Source organism: Pimephales promelas, chromosome 8, assembly GCF_988280905.1.
Source record: "Pimephales promelas chromosome 8, fPimPro1.hap1.1, whole genome shotgun sequence".
Lineage (NCBI taxonomy): Eukaryota > Metazoa > Chordata > Actinopteri > Cypriniformes > Leuciscidae > Pimephales > Pimephales promelas.
In genome coordinates this window covers 1,571,167-1,592,586 of record NC_142776.1, presented here as the reverse complement: position 1 = coordinate 1,592,586, position 21,420 = coordinate 1,571,167, and the positions used below count along the sequence as shown (strand labels likewise).

At 34.8% G+C, this 21,420-nt stretch overlaps 1 protein-coding gene across 1 annotated transcript in view; it reads left to right on the top strand.

Moving 5' to 3' along the window:
• Positions 1–16,216, top strand: part of LOC120467957 (protein NLRC3) — a 32,012-nt gene extending 15,796 nt beyond the window's left edge. The window contains exons 4-10 of the mRNA XM_089133700.1: positions 5,168–5,278; positions 10,145–10,422; positions 10,763–10,807; positions 12,575–14,420; positions 14,703–14,876; positions 15,226–15,399; positions 15,991–16,216. Coding sequence (XP_088989826.1) covers positions 10,161–10,422; positions 10,763–10,807; positions 12,575–14,420; positions 14,703–14,876; positions 15,226–15,399; positions 15,991–16,171 — 2,682 coding nt within the window. The 5' untranslated portion in view covers positions 5,168–5,278; positions 10,145–10,160 and the 3' untranslated portion in view covers positions 16,172–16,216. The remainder of the gene's footprint in view (positions 1–5,167; positions 5,279–10,144; positions 10,423–10,762; positions 10,808–12,574; positions 14,421–14,702; positions 14,877–15,225; positions 15,400–15,990) is intronic.
• The last annotated feature ends 5,204 nt before the right edge of the window (positions 16,217–21,420 follow it).

Genomic DNA, 21,420 nt, shown 5'->3' with positions numbered 1-21,420 from the left:
CAACAGTGTTCGGGTTCTTTTTCCATTAGCTAGTAGAGACGATCGGTTCACGTGCGCTAGGGATCTGTGGTGTAACATGTACAAGCGCCAAAACGGTATTTATTGTTTGAATTGCATAATAAAATTGACAGAATCTGAGAACTTAACTAACCTGCTTGCTAAGTGTTAATTGCATGTGTCTCACGGTGAATTCGTGAGAGTTGGCAGCTTTGAATAATGGCGCTAGGTTGATCAACATCAGCGAATGCTGTCTGTCAAATTAATTCAAACTAACAATAAAAGTGTAATATGAACAAAACGAATACCGTAAACTTAAAATAATAGCCTGCAGGCTTTTATTTTCCCATATCGTCGAAATGCAACAGCTTGTTTTTGAGACAGGCGTCTATGAGTCGGTCTTCATCATTTAGTGTTGAGATGTTGTTCATTGAGTCTCTGATCTCTAAAAATTTCCAAATGCTCCACGTGAAACTGCGGTCTTCCCACCTTTTACTATCGTGTCAAATGATTTGAATAATATGCGGAGAAAGAGAGCAAAACAGCGCTCGTTTGTGTTGTTTGAAGACGTGAGTGCGTGCGGCAGCGGCACAACACATTTTCTGGAGGTATACTGCCCCCATCTGTTATGGAATATGGAATATTTTTTGATTTTTAGTTCCAGAAGGCACCTTTAACTCTGGGGGAGTTGAAAAATGAGCTTGTTTCCAAAAATAAGTGGAGTATCCCTTTAATGCAAAACATCAATCATCTGATAATAGGGCTTGGGCGTCATGACGTCATTACTGGCGTGGTGGCCATTAAAAAAGATGTAATTAAAAAATTTAAAAAGATGTTAAAATCCCTAAAAGGATGGGGAATTTACCGGGATTTGTGGATAAAACGACACTTTTAACGGTTTGGATCCATATGAAATTTCCAACAAAGAGTCTGGAAACAGTGGGAACACAGCAATCCGGACAGATAGTTAGTAACGTTAGCTGTCAACCCTCACGTTTTTTTCCCGGTTTCTCACGTACTTGAGCTCTTTTCCCGCTGTCTTCCCGTTTTAGTATTTTCCTGTAAAATATCCTGTATTTTAATATTCTCATAACATTAACATTAGCCCTTTAATTGGACCTGTCAGTCTCTGGTGTCCTGTTGCTACCCTCTTGCTTTAAGCATCGTTTTGCTTAAAACAGCTAACGTTACTAACTAGTTTGTGGCTTGGAAACTACAGTTTTAACAACACTATCTGTTTCCATTTCATGTAGCATATCAGCATTTCTTTCCTGCATTCATGCATTACCTCTTCAATAATCCTCCTCCTTTATATTTAATATCTGCGTTTCTTCATCTCTGTGTAGATGGAAAGGTTGTGGTAGCACATTGAAGCGTATCCGTATTGAATTGAGTGAGGAACGCTCCGGTCAAGAGCAGAAGAATCTGCGGTTCGCAGATAACACCGTCCTGTCCTTTGGAAATCCTGAGCCTTGCACTGACGATAATGATTTCGGAGTGATTGACAGTTTTTTTATGGCCATGTGTTTCTCTTAGTTTAATGTTTTTTAAGAAGAAAATTAAATTAATAAGGAGAGAGGTCTGATGAAGGATAGCTCAGAACAGTCATCTCAGGCTTAATTAGCTGTAATTTGTCATATCGCATATGCAAATCTTGATTATTTCAATAGATTTAGTAATTTACACATCCAGAGCACATGACCTTCCTTAATGGCCACTTAATTATACCTGCTGTTCACTGATCACATTAATATAGTATATTTCACCGTTAAAACATTTAGTTAGATTTTATTTTGTTCCATAATTGTTCGCAATATTTAATTTCATTAAGATGGAGGTGGCCAAATTGTTTACTAACGGGACAAAAATCAAACTTGGAACAAATTTGTATCGAACAATATTTTGAAATGTATATATTTTTTCCACTTATATTCTCAATGCAGAAATAAAACCATACATGTAAAAAATATAAATTAAAAGAAAGATATTATTAAATTATGTTCCCCTTCTTGTGATATGAGGAAAATATGGCCAAATTGAAGGACATCTCTGCATTAAGAATTCTATTATTATCTCCTAATTTCCTTAAAAATGCCAAATACAACAATATATCCCGCAGGAAATGAGACAAAGACAGAATGGGAAAGAGCAGCTGCAAAATAGAGGTACGTGATGAGTCGATTTGTAAGTCCTCTTCCATGTTTTTACATTTGGATTTGTTGTTTCGTGTGTGTGTGTGTGTGTGTGTGTGTGTGTGTGTGTGTGTATCATCATGTCCAGGTCTGCTCCCCAGTGTGCTTTTGCCAGTCTGTGCAAGCTGCCCACAGTGCCACCCCCAGAAGTGGGCATTAGTCCTCTAATTAAACTTCTTTATGGTTTGGGTGGCACAGAGAACAGGCACATGTCATGCCAAGCCTTGTTTATACATGCCAGCCTCTGCTGTGCCCTGCCAAACTTTGCCATCTGACAGTATGCCAACCTCTACATCTGAAGCCAGATCTGCACCAGACTGTGCCAGTGAGGAAGGTCGATGCCAAGCAGTGTCACACAGTGTGCCAGCCATTACCATTTAATGCCAGTCTCACCAGTTCTTCTAAGGCTGCTGCTAATTAGGAGGGCACTTCATGAGTGTATTAAGAAACACAGGACCAATGAAAAAGCATTATTCTTATACGAATAATGGTGTATATATGTGTGTATATGTATATGTGTGTGTGCCATATATACATACACACACTACTGGTCACAAGAAGACTTTATTTGATCAAAAATACAGTAAAAATAGTAATATTATGAAATATTATTACAATTTAAAATAGCTGTTTTCTATGTGAATATATGTAAAATGTAATCACTATATTACTTTCTGTTTTATAAGACTTAACATGCAAGATTTATGGAGAATCCTGTTAAAGTGTCATCTTAACCAAGACACACCACAGAATGGCTCCTACATTTAAACTGCTGCAAGTTAGAAAATCTTTTCTCTCTGGCTGAAATGAATACAGTGGACATGAAGCATAAGACAGAGAGATGATCCTAAATACAAAACCTGTTAAAACATTTGGCCTCCTCATCTGCAAGCTGTTTCCCCATTGGACCTGCCAGCTGTTCCCTGCAGCCAGAGGAGAGAAACGCCCCGAGGGCTTGTGGGTAGTCCATGAGTGTTTTTAGTGCAAAACAAACAAGGGCCAGAAGCTTGTTGGGGTCTATGAATTAAGATATCGTTAGATAATTAGATGTCTTACGATCAAATATTGTAACTGTGTGTTTGTAGACACTGTACTAATGACAGTGTGTTTTAATATACTCTTGTGTGAGTCTAAGCCAGAAAGATGCAAATCTACCACGGGTTTACATATAGCCATAGCATATAGCTAGTTTGCATTAATATGCATTTCCATCCATGTCATGTTTCCAGGAGCAGGTGTTCAAACAGCCTGATGAATAATTAGATCTGATCCTTGCTGGTCTCTATCCAGATTTTAATATAAGGGATGCTGGTATACAGCGGTTTTAAACCTATACTTTAATTTTTCATCTGAGTTGAAACATTTTTCATACAAACGAGTTGCCAAGTGTGCGGGTTTCCTGTGTTGGGCTGCTTACACCGACCGCGGGCTGTTTTTCAAGTCAGCTGGTTAAAGCGAAACCAAAGGCAACACAAGTCTCATAAAAGTGCGTATCTATACCACGATTGTCATTTCTCGTGGTATTTATATGCTACACACTGATGGGGAGTTCGTACTTATTATACGCCAAAAACGAACTTTCATGAGATCGGGCTCTATTTGGTGCAATACTTCTGAACGCCTGTGACAGTGGAATGTGTAGTTGTAGAGAATATCCACACATGTGTATCAGTAAATTTGAAGTCACTGAGAGAAATGTTTTAAGAGTTGCAAACTTGTAGACCTTTTTATGTTGCGCTGTGAGTACACTCTTAGAAAAAATGGTTCTATTTAGAACCAGAAATGGTTCCATCCCCCGCTTCATATATGGAACTCCAAAATGGTTCTATATAGAACCATTTTTTTTGGTAAAAGGTTCTATTGGCCAAGTATGGAACCCCAGGGTTCTATATAGAATTCAGAGGAACCCTTTTTTTCACTGTAAAAAATATTTTCAAGATTTGTTATCACAACATATTTTCTTTTGTCAAATCAACTTTATAACAATTTATTTAGTTGAGATAACTTATTATTTTGAGTTTCTGATGGTTAAATTAATCTCCTTCATTGTATTAACTCAATTTTTCCGGTTCAATCAACTTAAAATTTTAAGGCAACCCAGGTTACTTAATTTTTTAAGTTAAACCAACAATATTTTTTACAGTGTAGTAATCACAACATTTTTTCTTTTGTCAAATCAACTTAAATAATTCATTTAGTTCACATAACATATAATTTTGAGTTTCTGATGGTTAAATTAATCTCCTTCATTGTATTAACTCACTTTTTCCAGTTCAATGAACTTAAAATTTTAAGGCAACCAGGTTACTTACTTTTTTAAGTTAAACCATCAATATTTTTTACAGTGTATAGAACCTTTTAGGGATTCCAAATATGTAGCGCTGATAGAACCTTTTAAGGTTCTATATAGAACCATTTCTTCTAAGAGTGTACGGTCGAAACATGTGTTTCGATATGAGATTAAAACGTGTTTTCGAACACACAATATGTCGACCTTCATAGAACGGGGTGCCTGCAGTTATGAGATATAAATGTCTCATTCTAAGGTAATTAAAACATTATGGTTTATTAAATAAGTTCTTTATACCCCACTGAAAACATAGATGGAAATCATATTGCATTTCTGTTAATAGATACTCAAAATTATTACACATTGTACCTTTAATATTTAAAGGTGGGATCAGTAGTTTTTGAACTCCCCACACTTACATACGCAACCATAACCTTTTCTATGGCGTAATCTGGAGGGGAAAAATCAGGCTTTATTTTTCTGTATTCACTGTAAAAGCTGTGTGTCTGAAAGGGCAATTCTACACATTAGCATTTGCTTTTGTTTTCCACACAAGACACATAAAATTAGTGTTTCCATTTGAAAATAAAGTTTTGATTATATAAAATACCAATGTTTTTAATGAGGGTTAGGGCAGAGCATTTTACCCTTTTATCCACAGTTTCCTCTTGTCATTTGAATATTGCAGTTCTGCAGAGCAACACCTGAGAAGGAAAGTGAAAGGAAGATCAGTGCTTGATGATCAAGGTGCCATTTCAGAGGAGGACAAAGACACCTACAAATATTGTCATTATTCAAGGTAAGTTTAATACTTTAATTTTCATGTTGAAGATTCAAGCATATTCATGAATGCATTTACAATGCTGAAACGAGGCGTGTTTGTGTTTGATTACAGTCTTCACAGTGGCTTCCACTGAATAAAACTTCTAGATTGTGTCATTTATGAATCTCATAACTTTCAGTACTGTTTTACAGATTTTTTTTTTTATTAAGTCTTCTGAAAATCTTTTGAGAAGATGTTTTGTGTCAGCATGAAACATTGAACACACTGTATTTCTACAGTATCCCTCACAGCTTTGGTTTATTTGTCAAAAATTAAATTAGACTAGATGTCCTCATGGTCTATGACACTAAAGCAATAAAAAATAACCTTCTCAACTGAACTTTTCTAACTTCATCTCATTCTGCACTTGCACAGACTGATTCAACATTACAACATTTTATAAAATTATAATGATTCATTTTGATAATGAGATTGTATTAGTTATTTAGTAGTAAGGGTAACCAAACATCTAAACCATAAAAATTAAGGACATGCCGGTCACTGTTATGTAACCCTTCATTGCTTGTCTAATTTTTTAGATTATTATATACTTTGCACTCCAGTAAAAATTAATAGAAAAAGGAGAAATAAGGCAATCATTCTCAAAGCAATTTACAGATTACTCTCTCTCTCTTAATATTGCATAGTGTTATGGGTTAAAGGAAATGGTCTGTAAACTCTGCTGTGCGTATGTGCGAGTGTGGCTGAGCGAGTTGAGCGTGGCTGTGGGAGCGAGTGTGCAGGTGTGTTTTTCAAACATTTTTCTATCCTTTCCTTTACTAAAAATAGTTAGAGTTTTTTAAGTAAAGGTTGTTGTTTGTTTTGTGCGGTGCGCCGTTTTTCCGGGGTTCGGAATTATGGCGGGCGCCGTTTCAGGAGAGTTTGAGTCTCTCACGCGGCGCAGTGTTGTGAAAGTTGCGTCAACGTTGAAAATAGAAGAGGTTTGTTTAGCGGCAGGAGAAGTGGTAGGTTATGACTCTGTGGTGTCGGCTTCTAGAATGAATAATGCCATAGTAATGTTTATGAGCTCTGTGGATAAAGCCAATGAATTGGTGGAGCGGGAGTTAGTGATTAATGATGTTTTTACAGCCGTGCTTCCGTTTGCAGTGCCGGAAACACCCGTTTCACACATATTCCGTTTGCAGTGCCGTATGCGGTGAGTGTTGCGCTGCGTATCCGGTCCAGGAGCAGCACGCCGCTCGCTAAAGTGCTTTCACATATCCTGCGTTTGCAGAAATTGCAGTGCATTACTGATCCGTGGCTGTACCACACAAACACATAGCCTACTCACTATTTTTTATTTCAAAATCAGAAGTTTTGCAGCAACTTTCTTTTTACAAACTTGAATGGACAATTTAAACAAGGCTGTAAAAATTAGGATTTACTTGAAAAAAGCTTGCTAAATGTTCTCACTCAGAAAATGCTAGTAAATTTACAAAGATTTGCCAAGTAAAAACCTAAACATATATATCAGTAGCTTTAATTGGAAATCTTTAAGTTAAATTTACTTGGAATATGGAATTAAGTAAACTTTACAAAAAATAAGTAATTTTAACTCGGCTAGTAAAAGGTTGATTAATATCGATTTCCTTTGCCTTTGTATTACATTTCACTAAAACAATAATCTTGAATTTTAGTAGTCATTTATAGTATGTGCTTTACTTAGATCATGTTATATTACATCATGTCAGATGTATGCCTCATGTGAATGCAACACCTCAATACTTGGTAGACAATACACAATGGCGGTAACATTTGATGGGTCGTTTTTGTGTTTGAATGTGTCATTTTGAGCAAAAAAATTACTCGAAATGTCACAAAATGGAAATTAGTGACCAAATGGACATTGATACTGTGGTAAATATTTTAAATGATTTTAATTAAATTTAAGGTAAATTGGGCCGAAAGTGAAGCGATTTTGGTTGGAAATTGGTCATACCGAAGCTCCCACACGACTTAAGTTGGTCCACGGGAGGGTTTAAATATCTGGGTGTTTTCCTGGGCGATGCTTCTGTTAAAAAAACCTGGGATGATGCCTTTGAAAAAGTAAAAGGAACATTGAATAAATGGAAGTGGTTGATTCCAAAGATGTCGTACAGGGGACGCACTTTAATTATTAACAATCTTTCTACTTTGTGGCACCGTTTAGCATTAGTGGACCCTCCTCTGTGTTTACTCGCTGAGATTCAGAAGGCTTTGGTTGATTTTTTTTTATGCATGGGAAAGATTACACTGGGTATCCCAAAGTCTACTTTTTTTATCCAAAGATGAAGGAGGACAGGGTCTTATAAATGTGAAAAGTAGAGTCGCAGCTTTCCGAATGCGTTTCATACACAGACTTTTATATGGTTCATCCACTTCAAATTGGAAGGTTGTTGCTTGTTAGATTTTGAAGAACATGAGAGATTTAGGTTTTGAAAAATCTCTCTTTATGATGCATCTCCCAAAGATGAATGTTTTGAAGGCACCAATTTTTTATCAGAACATTTTTAAAGTCTGGAATTTGTTTTATGTTAATATTGTACGGAATTCAAGCTTGTTCTGGTTACTTCAAGAACCACTGATTTACGGAACCCGTTTTGAAAATGTGGTGAACAGTTCTCATTTTCCTGCAAACACTGGACTATTAATTAAAGCAGGAATTACAACATTGGGACATTTAGTAAATGTTGCTGGACCGGATTTGGACAATATTGAGAAGACAGCAGAAAAACTGTGATTTAAATCTCTAAGGGTGGTTCATCAACTTTTATTGAAGTTGAGGTCAGTTCTTGAAGAAGAGGAGTTGAAAACCATCAAAGACTTTTGTAGAGATGTCATAAAACCAAAGGAGGTTGACCCTTTCCATACTTTTTTTTCAGTGCTGATTCATTTAATGTGAAAGATGTGTATTTATTTATTTTTTATTTATTTAACAGGGACCATACTGTCAAACATAGTCACAATACAAAGCCTGTAACTGATGCGCAGCATATAGAGTTTATAGCTAATGCTAATTTACAACTCCTGTCCCTGGTTGGGCATTTCTAAATACATTATAAAAAAAAAAAAGATACATACAAATATAAAACAATCCCAATTCTTCAAACACACACACACACACAACCAGAAAAATAACAATTGTTAAAAATGGTTACAGTTTTGGTTTGCCTTTAGCCACAATTTAATTCTTGAAGTGAACTTTTTCAAGTCAGATATGACCTTAATGTCCGATGGTAATGAATTCCAGAGTCTAGCGCTCTTAACAGAAAAGGCTGTCTGTGCAAAGCTTGTCCTACAGTATGGTATTGTACAGTTATGATTTGTGCTGCTTCTGGTAGCTCTTTTGCTGTTCTGTACCTGAACAAATTTACTAAGCGGCTCGGGTGCTAAATTATTAATGCACTTAAAAAACATAAATTACTGAAGCTTTCAAAGCTTAATATATTATATTTCTTGAGGATGTAACAGTGATGGTAACGGATTGGCTTTTTATCCATAATTTTTATTGTTTGATTGTAAAGTGAACCAATGTGTTTTATTGCAGTTGGAGCTGCTTGCGCCCAAACTGTCATGCAGTATGAAATATGCGAAAAAATCATAGCATGCATGTACAGCATACATGTACAACAATTGTGTGAAAGTTTTTAACAGGAAAGTTTTACATAACAGGAGTGATGCACCTTGGTGTAATGTCATTGGTCTTAGTAGAGATTTTAGACTGCAATGGAGAGCACTATATAAGTTACACCGTTACCTAAGAAAGCGGGTGACATGCAGTGGAGACTATTACATGGAGTCATAGCTGTGAATGTGTTTATATCTGTAATAAACCCAGAGATTAGTTCTGATTGTCCTTTTTGCTTGCAGAGAGATCAAGACCTGTGATAGATTAAGACCTTTACTTATTGTTTTAGAGTCTTTTTTTAAAGGCTTTTAATGAAAAATTCTCTATGCAAATGTTTATATGTGGGTTTAAATATGTAAAGAGAAAGGCTTCTGTGTGTCAGTCGTTAAATTGTGTTTTGGGCCAATCAAAAATGGTAATCGATGTGAGTAGGAAGAATAAGATTGAAAATAGTTCTGGACAAGATGTACTGGTGTTTATTTTCCAATCTGATTAAGTCCAGAATAGTTACAGATTTTAATTCATTTTTCAAGGCTATGAATGATTTGTCATTGTTTGAAATGAAATGGTGTTGTGGAGAGGTATTGTGTTCTGTGCATGAAGGGACACTAATTTTTGCTATTTGTTTGCAGTAAAAGGAGTATTTTTATGCGATGTTATGTATAAATAGCAGATTAGAGGCTTTTTGTGTGTGTGTGTGTGTGTTAATAAAAGAATGGTGTAATGAAATAATGTTTTATTTTTGATTGTAATAAAATGTGTTTTCAAATTCAAAAAATTCTCTCTCTCTCTCTCTCTCTCTCTCTCTCTCTCTCTCTCTCTCGCTGTGAGTGTGTATCTAGTGTCTGATGACCGTCATTGCAATATATATAGTCATTGGATATTGCCATTGCAAACATATTTTGCATTGCTCATAATCTTTGGAATGAATTGGTATCATTGAATGAATTGGTTTATCAAAATGTAAAACTACTTCTTGAGTCTAATTGGACCAAAATTCTAGTATTTTAAAGGTATTTATATCTGTATTCTACTATTTATATTTGTCAGACCAAAATAATATGCACTGAATCTTAAACTAAAAAACAACCTGAAGATTAGTCAAAAGTATTTAAAAACTGTTTCATAATAATTTATCTAATCACATAATAATTTAATTTTGCAAATTTATTTACACATATTGCATTAATACCTGCTATAAAAGTGCAACTATTTGAAGACGTTTTCTTTTCCAGCAGTCCATGAAAGACCATGGAAACGGTTTTTGAGCTGCTTGTACACATTCTAGATGACCTGGAAAAAGAACCTCTGAAAAGATTTAGGAATCTCTTAAAACAACATGGATCCATTCGAGCTGGCAAACTGGAGGATGCTGATGTCACTGATATAGTGAATATAATGTTGGAGTGTTTTAAAGAAGAAGAAGAAGAAGCTGTGAGGATCACACTGAAAATCTTGAGGAAGATTAACCAGAATCGGCTGGCTGAAGAGTTACAGGACAAGTACCCTGAAGGTAATAAAGGAAATAATAAAGAACGAGAGGCATGCTTGGATTCATAGAAATGTGCATGATATACATTTTTATTAAAAAATATAATTATGTTCAAGACTGCATTTATTTTATCAAAAAATTTGTTAAAATTAAAAAAAAAAAACTTTTCTATTTTCTATTTAAATACATTTTTCCCTGTGATTTTTACAGCTGAATTTTCAGCATCATTACTCCAGTCTCTTCAGTGTCACATAATATGATGATTTGATGTTCAAGAAACATTTATGAAACATATCTGATTATTATAAATGTTGAAAACAGTTGGTGATGCAAGTCTTATTCTATTTCTTTTTCTCCACAGTACAAAAATCCTTAAAAGAAGCTGAGAAATACAGAAGAGAACAAGGTGAATTAACCTTACACACATCCTTAAAGTGGGACCAAAAATATTTTAGCATGTTTGATGTATTCTAGGGGTGTTACGGTTCGGTACGTACCTCGGTATTGAAGTCACAGTTCAGTACGGGTGTGGTACTGCAGAATTATGTTTCACTTGGCAGACACTTGTTGAGAGAATGTTATATTTTTAAATGCTGTTGCTAAATGGCACGCAATAAAATTTAAAACATATTGTATGACAGAGAAAATGCTACATTACTGTTACTAAAAATAAAGCTGCATGTGATTATGTTATGCTAGCCACTTGACAAAATAGTGTTTATCTCTGAGGCATGGAAAAAACATGCAAAATCAAGAAAACAAGTTATTGAATCAATGAGACTAACAGCGTTTAGCTGTATAACAATCATTCGTTTTCTGTCTATTAATGTATCCATACAATTGTTCCCTTGTCTAATGAAACATATAACATTTGAAAGTATATTTGGTGTCTGCAAAATAAAACTGAGGAAATCGAGGGTAACGCAGGTATGGCGTGATACAATGACATAGTGCATATCCTGGTTAAAATTGCTTATTTGTCTGCATTTAAATATTCTTGGAAACGTCTTCAATATCGTGCTTTTTAAACTTTTTTTATTATTTATATTTGTTTAAATAAATTACATTTATTATAAAATTTTATTATAAATTATTACGTTTCTAAAGTATAAAAAATCTATCTTAGCTATATGGGGAGCCCTTAATTACACATTAATATAATATTAAATGTTACAATTAAAAACAGAGCCCAAATTTTTTAATTCGGTTGCTGTGTTTTTTTTTTTGTTTGTTTCTTTTTTTTTCTTTTTTTTTGATATTTGAGAACACTCAAATAAAATAAAAAACGTACTGTAAATTGCACATAAGGCAGGTTTTGCAATAACTCCCAACTCTAATTTTCAATTCAATTTTTGAAATATAATCATGTACATGGTAACTGTCATAAGCTGTTTTCATTTAACATTTCTTCAAATATACATTCAATAATAAAGACATAACTAGCTGGTTAGGTAAATATAATGAATACGCTAATATAATGCATTTAATCTATGTGAGATATTATTCTCAAGCTGTTTTATTGATCTTTTTCCAGTGTTAAAACAATTTTTGAGAGATGTAAACATATCGATCGATCGTCTCTTCTTTTATTGCTTTTTACTGTTGGAGTAAAAAGTGACTGAATGTATTCGTTGTGCGACTGTATGCACCGAACCGTGACATGCGTACCATACGATTCGGGACGAAATACAGAACCGTTACACCCCATCTCAGCTATGATTTTAAATACAACAAATATTATAAATGCTACAGTAAAAACACAGTAAAAACCATGTATTTCCTTACCACGTATGGCGAACAACTGTAAATTATTTAACATCACATTAATTTACTGGAAAACACCATCAAATTGATGTGAAAGTGAAAGCTATGAATTACCATGGAATTTATGTTTTAAAAAAATTTAAAGGGACATTCCCAAAAGCCCCTGTTGCACATCACATATAATTTTTAATAATAGTTTCTTCTTATTTTTGTTTTGTGTTACATTTCATGTTATTTACTACTTGATGTTTATTGCGTTGTTTTAGTGTTGTGTGTTACCCTGATGGTGTTTTGTTGTTATATGAATGATCCTGAGTTTTCTTTTGTTAACACTTTTCCTTTTATATATTTAAATACACGTATAAATTATTATTATTATTGTTATATATATATCTTTTTTTTATAACAGATGAAATATGGCTTCAGGATTTCTTGAAAAATCACAAACTTAACATGAAGAAGAAAGCTGAACACATTTTTGAGTGTAAGAAGGAAAATGAAGCACATCTAAAGGACGTTTTCACAGAACTCTTTATTACGGAGGGGGATCTTAAAGAAGTCAATCAAGAACATGAGATTTGGCAGATGGATGACACAATTAAACCCCGTAAATCACAGCAAAGTTCAATCAAATGCAATGATGTATTTAGTCTGAACAAAAGTGAAAAGAAAAAGATTGTTCTGACCAAAGGCATCGCTGGCATTGGAAAAACTGTCTTGGTGCACAGGTTCATTCTGGACTGGGCAGAAGGAGAAGCCAATCAGGATATAGACTGTGTTTTCCTGCTTCCATTTCGAAAGATTAACTGCATTAAAGATGAAAATTTCAGTCTGCATGAGTTTCTACAGAGATTTAATCCTGAACTCAAGGACCTGGAAGAAGCACAGATACTCAAGATATATAGTTGTAAGCTTGCATTTATCTTTGATGGACTGGATGAGAGTCAACTCCCTTTGGATTTTGACCGTGAAATTGAAAGCTGTGTTAAGGAGCCATCATCTATAGATCAACTGTTTGTAAGTCTGGTAAATGGGACTTTGCTTCCATCAGCTTACGTATGGGTGACCTCACGGCCAGCAGCAGCCAATCAGATCCCTCGTCAGTACGTGTTATTTACAGAAGTGAAAGGATTCACTGACCAGCAGAAGGAGGATTATTTCAAAAAGAAAATCAAAGATGAGACTCAGGCCTCCAGAATGATCTCACACATTAAGAAATCCCGTAGTCTCTACATCATGTGTTACATTCCCGTGTTCTGTTGGATCATAGCCACGGTTCTTCAGGACATCCCCATTGGTAACGATGCAGAGAACATCAACACAACACTCACTGAAATGTACATCCACTTCCTGCTGATACAGATGAACATGAAGAGCCAGAAGTGTGACAAAAAAACAGAAAGAGAACGCACCAACTTGGATTCCAATAAAACAATGATTTTGAAGTTAGCCAAGCTAGCATTTGAACAGCTGAAGAAAGAAAGCTATGTGTTCTACGAAAAGGATCTGAAAGCATGTGGTATTGAAGTGAATGAAGACTTTGAGTCCACAGGAATGCTCACTGAGATCTTTCTGCAAAAAGCTAGACTTCATGAGATGAAGGTCTTCTGCTTCATGCATCTGAGCATTCAAGAGTTCCTCGCTGCTGTGCATGTGTTTCTCTGCTACCTGAACAAGAACGTGGACGAGCTGCAGTTTTTCTTTGAAGAAACTCAAAACTGTTCCTCAATAACCCAAAAACTCAAGAAAAAACTTCCTTCTCTTTTTAAAAAAGACAAACCCCACAAAAATATCCTCTTGCATGATTTACTAAAGAAGGCTGTTGAGAAAGCGATTCAAAGTCAGAAAGGACATTTAGACCTATTTTTACGGTTTCTTCTGGGCATTTCACTGGAGTCCAATCAGGAACTTCTCAGTGGCCTGATCTCAGAAATAGAAGACAGCAAAGACAGCATCACAGAAACAACCAAACACATTACAGAACAATTACAAAATGGGGATATCTCACCTGAATCTTCAGTTAACCTGTTCTATGGCTTACTGGAGCTCAATGACAATTCATTATATACTGAAATCCAGCGATACTTCAGATCAACTCCAGAAAGAAGACCCTCGTCATCCATGTGCTCATTGATGGCTTACGTACTCCTGATGTCAAATATGGTGCTGGATGAGCTTGACCTGAAGATGTACAAGACATCAGGGGGAAGCCAATTGAATCTCTTGCCAGCTGTGAGATGCTGCAGAAAAGCCATGTAAGTAACTTGAAGTTGCAATGTGAAGTATCATGTTTTTAATTATTTTGGAGAGCAAAATATGTATTTACTACAATGCATTTACCAAAACAATCATTTATTGACATATGTTTTCACTTGTCTGTCATATTCGTTCCAACTTACATGACTTTAATATTTAATACTATTGGAAAGCTTGAATGTCTCACAGAAAACATGACATAACCTGTCACTGTCAAACAACAATGTTCCAACAAGATAAACACACAATTTATGTCTTGCTCAAATATCCTGAATTTACAGACTCTCCTCATGTGGACTTGATGACACTTGCTGTCAAACTGTGGCTTTGGCCCTGGAGATACCAAACTCACCTCTGATAGAGCTGGACATGAGTGACAATGATCTGTATGATTCAGGAGTGAAGCTGCTCTCTGATGGACTGAACAGCCCAAACTGTCAGCTGAAGGCACTGAGGTTTGCGATATTATACATTTACTATAAGTTTAGTGTTAGTAGGCTCTTTATTGTGTGAATTTTGATACAGAGTCATCTTCTTTAAAAGGAAAGAAGAATATTGTTGGTCAAAGCATTTTATTTACTCAGAACCTAAAACCAAAACTCAAAGGTGGCTATTTCCTTCAGGAGATACAAATCTATTTGCTTATGATCCTCAGTATCTGGTCGATGGCTATATAGATCAACTAGTGATCCGAACCATACTCTCCTTTTAGCAGAACTTATCTTTTATAAAAGGAGAAAGATTCCACCTTTACCAGTGGTAATATGGAAGTGTAATTATTCGTTTTTAAATTATTCTGTTCAGATTGGCAGGCTGTATACTCACTGATCAATGCTGTAAAGATGTGTCATTGGTTCTACAATCTTCGAACTCCCGTCTGAAAGAGCTGGACATGAGTGTCAATTCCCTGTGTGATTCAGGAGTAAAGCTGCTCTCTGTTGGACTGAAGAGCCCAAACTGTCAGCTGGAGATACTGAGGTTTGAGGATCAAATGAGTTTATGTTTGTTGATTTGATACACATATGGTATGATTACAGAAACCAACACATTTTGTAATTTAATTTTCTTATTATTGCAAATAATTTTCTTATTAACAGTCAACAGACTGTTTTTTAATATTACCCAAGTTGCAGTTGCGTTAAACATCACATGGCAAGACTAAAAATTAATAGGAACAGAACACATAAATTACATATTTAAATAAAGACAAATTGAGGAACCAAAATGTTTTATTATTAATCTATAACTTAAATTAAATGCAGTTTACAACTAGCTAAATGTTTGGTTACCTCATTCAGATCAAATGATTTAACAAGCTTTTGTTGTTCGTTGGTTTCACAGGCATGGATTAGATTAAGCTAGAATTAGGCCTTAGTCAAATTAGGACATTTGAGTAGCTTTTTGAAATGTTCCATAGAAAAACAAAACAATCAATGGTACTGACATATCTTAAGATATGTTAAGTGCAAGTTCCCTTTGGTTAAGACAACTCAAACATGGATTTTAGTTTGGGATTAGCCTTAAGCCTAATGTATCAGATATATTCACTGTTTCTGTGTGTCTATGTAGATTGTCTAACTGTGAGATCACAGATGACGGCTGCTGTTTTTTGGCCTCAGCTCTGCGTTCAAACCCCCCACACCTGAGAGAGCTGGATCTTAGCAACAATCGCACCGGAGAATCAGGATTCAAGATGCTCTCTGATCTACTGAAGGAACCTCACTGCAAACTTGAGTATGTTAAGCAATAAGATTCATTCTGTCCTGCAAATTTATGTATATGTATTTCACCTTTACTGTGTAAAATGGAGTAAAATTGCATTCAAAAGAGGCTGTAGAGCTGCAAGAAAGGGGGGGAAATAATGTTTATTTAGTTGTTTAGGTTTTTTTTACTATTTGTTTACATGTCATTTTCAATTAAAAGGCTTCTTAAAGAGATATTTCAGCCAAAATGAAAACGTTGTCATCATTTACTAACCTTCACATCATTCCAAACCTGTAAGACTTTTTTGGGGGAAATATAAAAGAGATTTTCTTCTCAGTGAAACATTCTTCAATATATATTTTGTGTTTGGCAGAAGAAGTCATAAAAGTTTGATTATATTTAGGTGAATATTTTAACATTTGGCTGAACTATCTACTAATTTAACAAAGGGGTTAGTCAGGGTTTAGTTGGCTGAAAAATCTGTGGATTGTTTATTCAATTAAATAATTGAACTATTTGGTTTGGTAAGAAGTTCAAATATAGCCATGCTGTTTGTGCTCGGTCTGATGGTTTGTCATGCTTACTCTCTGGGTAGCTACACGTGATCTATTGTACAGCTTTTACATGGCACTTTTGAGTTTTCTTTTTGGCGTTTAAAACCAGAATAGACTCATAAAAGGGATCATTCTGATGAACACATTTGGGGTCTTTAACTCAGGGGTTTTTCATCTGTCTGTACTATTTCTTATACAGGTTTATGTTTGTGTGGGTGGGTTTACTATGCTATATTTTAGTCTAACAAAACCTGTTACATTCATAAATGCATTTGATTAAATAAAATTATTTATTTCAAAAATGCAAAAAAGTTTTACATTTTGGGTAGGGCTTGTTTTTTGGTAATATTAGCTTTTTTTTATAAAAAATAATAAATGATATGTTATGCCTTTTTTAAGATAACTTAATAAACGTGTGTGTTTTGCAGTGGGGTTCATGGGAGAGATACTTATGACTGACACTGTAGATCTGTTGTTTTTTTATGTTAAATGTTGTTTCTTCTTAGGTTAAAACCTTTGCAGTCTCACACTGGATAAAAAACACAGCCAACACTTGTCTCATTCTGTGTGAGGAGAACATTCATTGTATCATCATCTTCCAGAGAGATTTGATGAGGATCGTCAGATTCTGTGTAGGCCGAATCACAGGTTGGCTGAAATATTACTTTGCTAATATTACTATACTATACTATTACTATTCTTTACTATAAAACTGGTTATTTTCTATTATTGTTTTTCAGTAGTTCATAGATGTAGATGCTTTGATATTTTATTCAGATTCAGGTAAACACAGTCTAAAGTTTGTAAGATTCTGAAATTATTACTAATGAAAGTGATGGAAAGAATATGTAAATTAGCTAAACAATGTAACATTTGTCATAGAAATATAATAATCCAGTCTTGAAAATAACTGTCTCAATGTTATAAGTATGAATTATTGCATAGCATTAGTATCAGTGCGCAATGCTCTCCTGTTTCCAGTGAACTGGACCATTTGGCAAGTAAGGGTTCAGATGGTAGTATTTTTAATTAAGAGATCATTTGAGGATACAATATTCTGTTAGAATAAAAGCTAACAGTCCCTGTTTTTGGGCTGGATATATTTCATTTTGACAGTCACACACTCATATCCACACAGACTACGTTTAATGGCCTGAACAGGGATATAATTGTAAGTGAATCAGTGTAAAGTGTTGCATTCGTTGTTATTTTGTTTTTTTATTAATCAAGATTATATAGTCTATATGTTACTTTTTTGCTATTCTTTCAGGGATGAAAAACTTTTATATCCAATGTCATTCTTGATTTAAATGAACAGTATTTCTTTGAAATGAGAAAAATTTTACATTTATTTACTGTGACTTTTGATGAATTTAATGCATCCTTGAATAAATGTATTCTCTCTTTTGAGAAGGCAGTCATTTTTATTCTTTGTAATAATATGCATCCTGTTTGATGAAATGAGCAATTTCAGCATTGAGTGGCTTTGAAACAATGTGAGTCTTTATTCACATGTAACTATTTTGTTTCTAGGGAAGAACTCTATAAATAGGTCTATGTTGTACTGTAAGTACATTGTCCATTATAATAAATACAAACAATATAGCATCAAGCAGAAATTACAGGCAAAAACACACCACCAGACACCAGAGTCACAGAACTTTAGATCATTATTAATCCCCAATTAGTTTATATTATCATGATGTTTCACATATAACATTTAACACATACATTCAAAATACTCAAAACTACACAAAATACATCAAATAAATAAAACAAAATAAGAGGGAGAGAAAAAAATGATTTTAAGATAATTTGTTCAGAGGTTGTGAGCCATTATTTACAAGATCACACTGAATTGCAAGGTGGGAAGGCACTGTATATAGCCTTCTTGCATTGAATTCACCCTGTATATCACTCCTGTAAACCTCACAAAGGGAACATCTGTGTTGAATCAGTCACCTCAGAAACTCCAGTATAATTACAGAACAGATTCAGCTCAAACTCATCCTCAGGAAGACTGAAATCCTCTTCGCTCAGCTCTCCTGCCCCTTTCAACCTTTGCAGTCTCCTCTCATAGTCATTTTCTCATGGTCTGTCTCAGTTATGAAATCAAGCTCTTCATGTTCCTCCTATAGTCATCTCTCACTTGTGGCTGATATCTGAATCTTTGCTTTCAACATTAAGCTGCTGTCTGACCTGTTTAAGTTCTCACACTCTTGTCTGTTGAAGGCACATTTAAGATATTTTGATATATTAAAGGTATAGCGGAGGATCTTTCCGAATTTTAGAGAAGACCCGCCCTCTCCAATTTTTTAAAAAAATGCACATGGACAAACACAACACTCTTGCTCCCGAGAGGGAACGCCTATTACGCCTTACACAATTATGTTGCAAATTTCAGGACATCATGTCTAGCTGATGTCCAATATTTCCATATCAAACATTTAAGACGTCGGCCATTTTCTATTTTGTAAAAAAATTCTGTATTTTATGAACGCATTAACGTATCGTTACGAAAATCGGTATGGGTCAACAATACGAGGCCCTTAAGGAGCCATGTGAATTTTTTAACCAGCGCCACCTAGTGGTAAAATGTTTTTTTTTTCAAATGCTTAAAACTCGGGTGGGTGTGGTTGACTTATTTTCACTTCTTCTCATCTCCTTAGGTTCCTGAATCCTTGCCGAGTACAACAATACCAAACATGCTAGGTTTCGCCTTACGATTTGTTTAGCGTTGTGATTTAGCGCTTTAAAAACATTTGCCAATATCTTCAAAACCGTTAGATGATCTAGATGAAAACATCGTAGGAAAGTCATCGGCATCATGCCTTGAAGGTACTCAAAGTTTTGGGGCAGCACCACCTTGTGGTAAAAAAGTTATTACAAAATTTCCAGAAGCGCTAATAACTTTTGAATAAATTTGCCAATTGTAGTGACAGTTCTGAAGTCTATGGGAAGCCCATAAGTAAGTCCTCTCATTTTAATTTCTGTATATTTTTGAAATTGTAACTATGGCTGATAATAAGGTCAATCTCAACATACGGTCCTTTTACCTATTTTTTTTCTTAGATTTTATTTGTATATTTTTAACATATTAACTCCGTAAGTCAGTAGAAATTGCTCAGTTTCTATTAGCATGTATGCTATGCAGCCATATGCCATGTATTTGATAACTTTTTCCTAAAAAACTCAATCCTGTTACTTTCAGTCCTGATACTTTTATGAACAATAACAGGAGTGAGTTGCTCCAGAGGCGTTCGACCTCTGACCTATATAGCGATTGTAAGTCGCTTTGGATAAAAAGTGTCAGCTAAAATGAAAAATGAATAAATGTAAAATTTCTCCTGAACAGATAAGAAGACACGAAGCACGACAGACCAGAGAGCTAGTGTTAAATAGAAATAATGTTTCCCCATTGAGAGAGATGAGCCGGATGAGAGAAACATCCCAAGGGCTAAAAAGGCTTTAATACAAGGCAAACCGTATAGAAGTGGTTTGAGGTATATGAATTAAGATATTTTTGGATAATTAGATGTCTTACAGTCAAATATTGTGTTTGTAGACACTGTACTAGTAATGACAGAGTTTTAGTTCTAACACACTCCTGACTTCCTCTAGTGAGTCTCAGTATGGATGCCAGAAAGATGGAAATCTACCATAAGTTTACATAGCTAATGTGCATTAATATGCATTTCCATCCATGTCATGTTTCCTGGAGCAGGTGTTCAAACAGCCTGATAAATAATGAGATCTTTCCTGGTCTCCATCCAGATTTTAATATAATGTGTGCAGCTGTCTCAAATACCAATACCCACCTTCAGTATTACTGAACTGTCCTATATTAGCATACGCTTCTGGAACAATTTACATTGAACAAAATTGTAACACTTTTGTTTTTGCCCCCATTTATCATCCTATATGCTCTGGAATAAAATAAAATAAAATGAGCTAAATATTTCTTGGTCAACCCAAAAATTCAAGGCAATTCAAAATGACTAAAAGTGTAACACCACTAGAATGCTATTATTAACCATAACAGTTATATAATATCAAACACACAGTAGCATTTCGTTGAATTTTGCATTCCACAGCGTTCTTTTATCTTTATAAAAATGCGCTTGGCGGACATGTTTGGCTATTGCACTCGCGCACATGAACCTGTAATCTAAAAATAAATGTGTGTGTGTTATCAGAATGTCTAAAGCCTATCTATCTAAGCACTGCACTGCTAATTTATAGACTGTTTTTTCTTTTTTTCTCAGTTGTAGTTATTCACAGAAGTTAATATTTTAGTCAGATTCAGGTAAACACAATCTGAAGTCTGTAAGATTCTGAAATTATTATTATTAATGAAAGTGATGGGAAAATACGTAAATTATATAAACAAATGTTACATTTGTCATTTAAAAAATATCTTGACCGAAATCTAATAATCCAGTTTTGAAAATAACTGTCTCAATGTAATTAGTATGAATTATTCCATAGTATTAAAGGATTAGTTCAGAGTCAGTATTATTTACCCAAAGTCAGTATTATTTACTCACCGTCATGTTGTTCAACCCTGCAAGACCTTCGTTCATCTTCGGAACACAAATTAAGATATTTTTGATTAAATCTTAAAACTGGATCCGTCCTCCATACTAGTCCATAGGCTTCTTGAGGGATAGAAACTTGCTGGCCTCGAAAAGTTATTAAAGACATCGTTAAAATAGTCCAAGTGACGACAGAGGCTCAATCT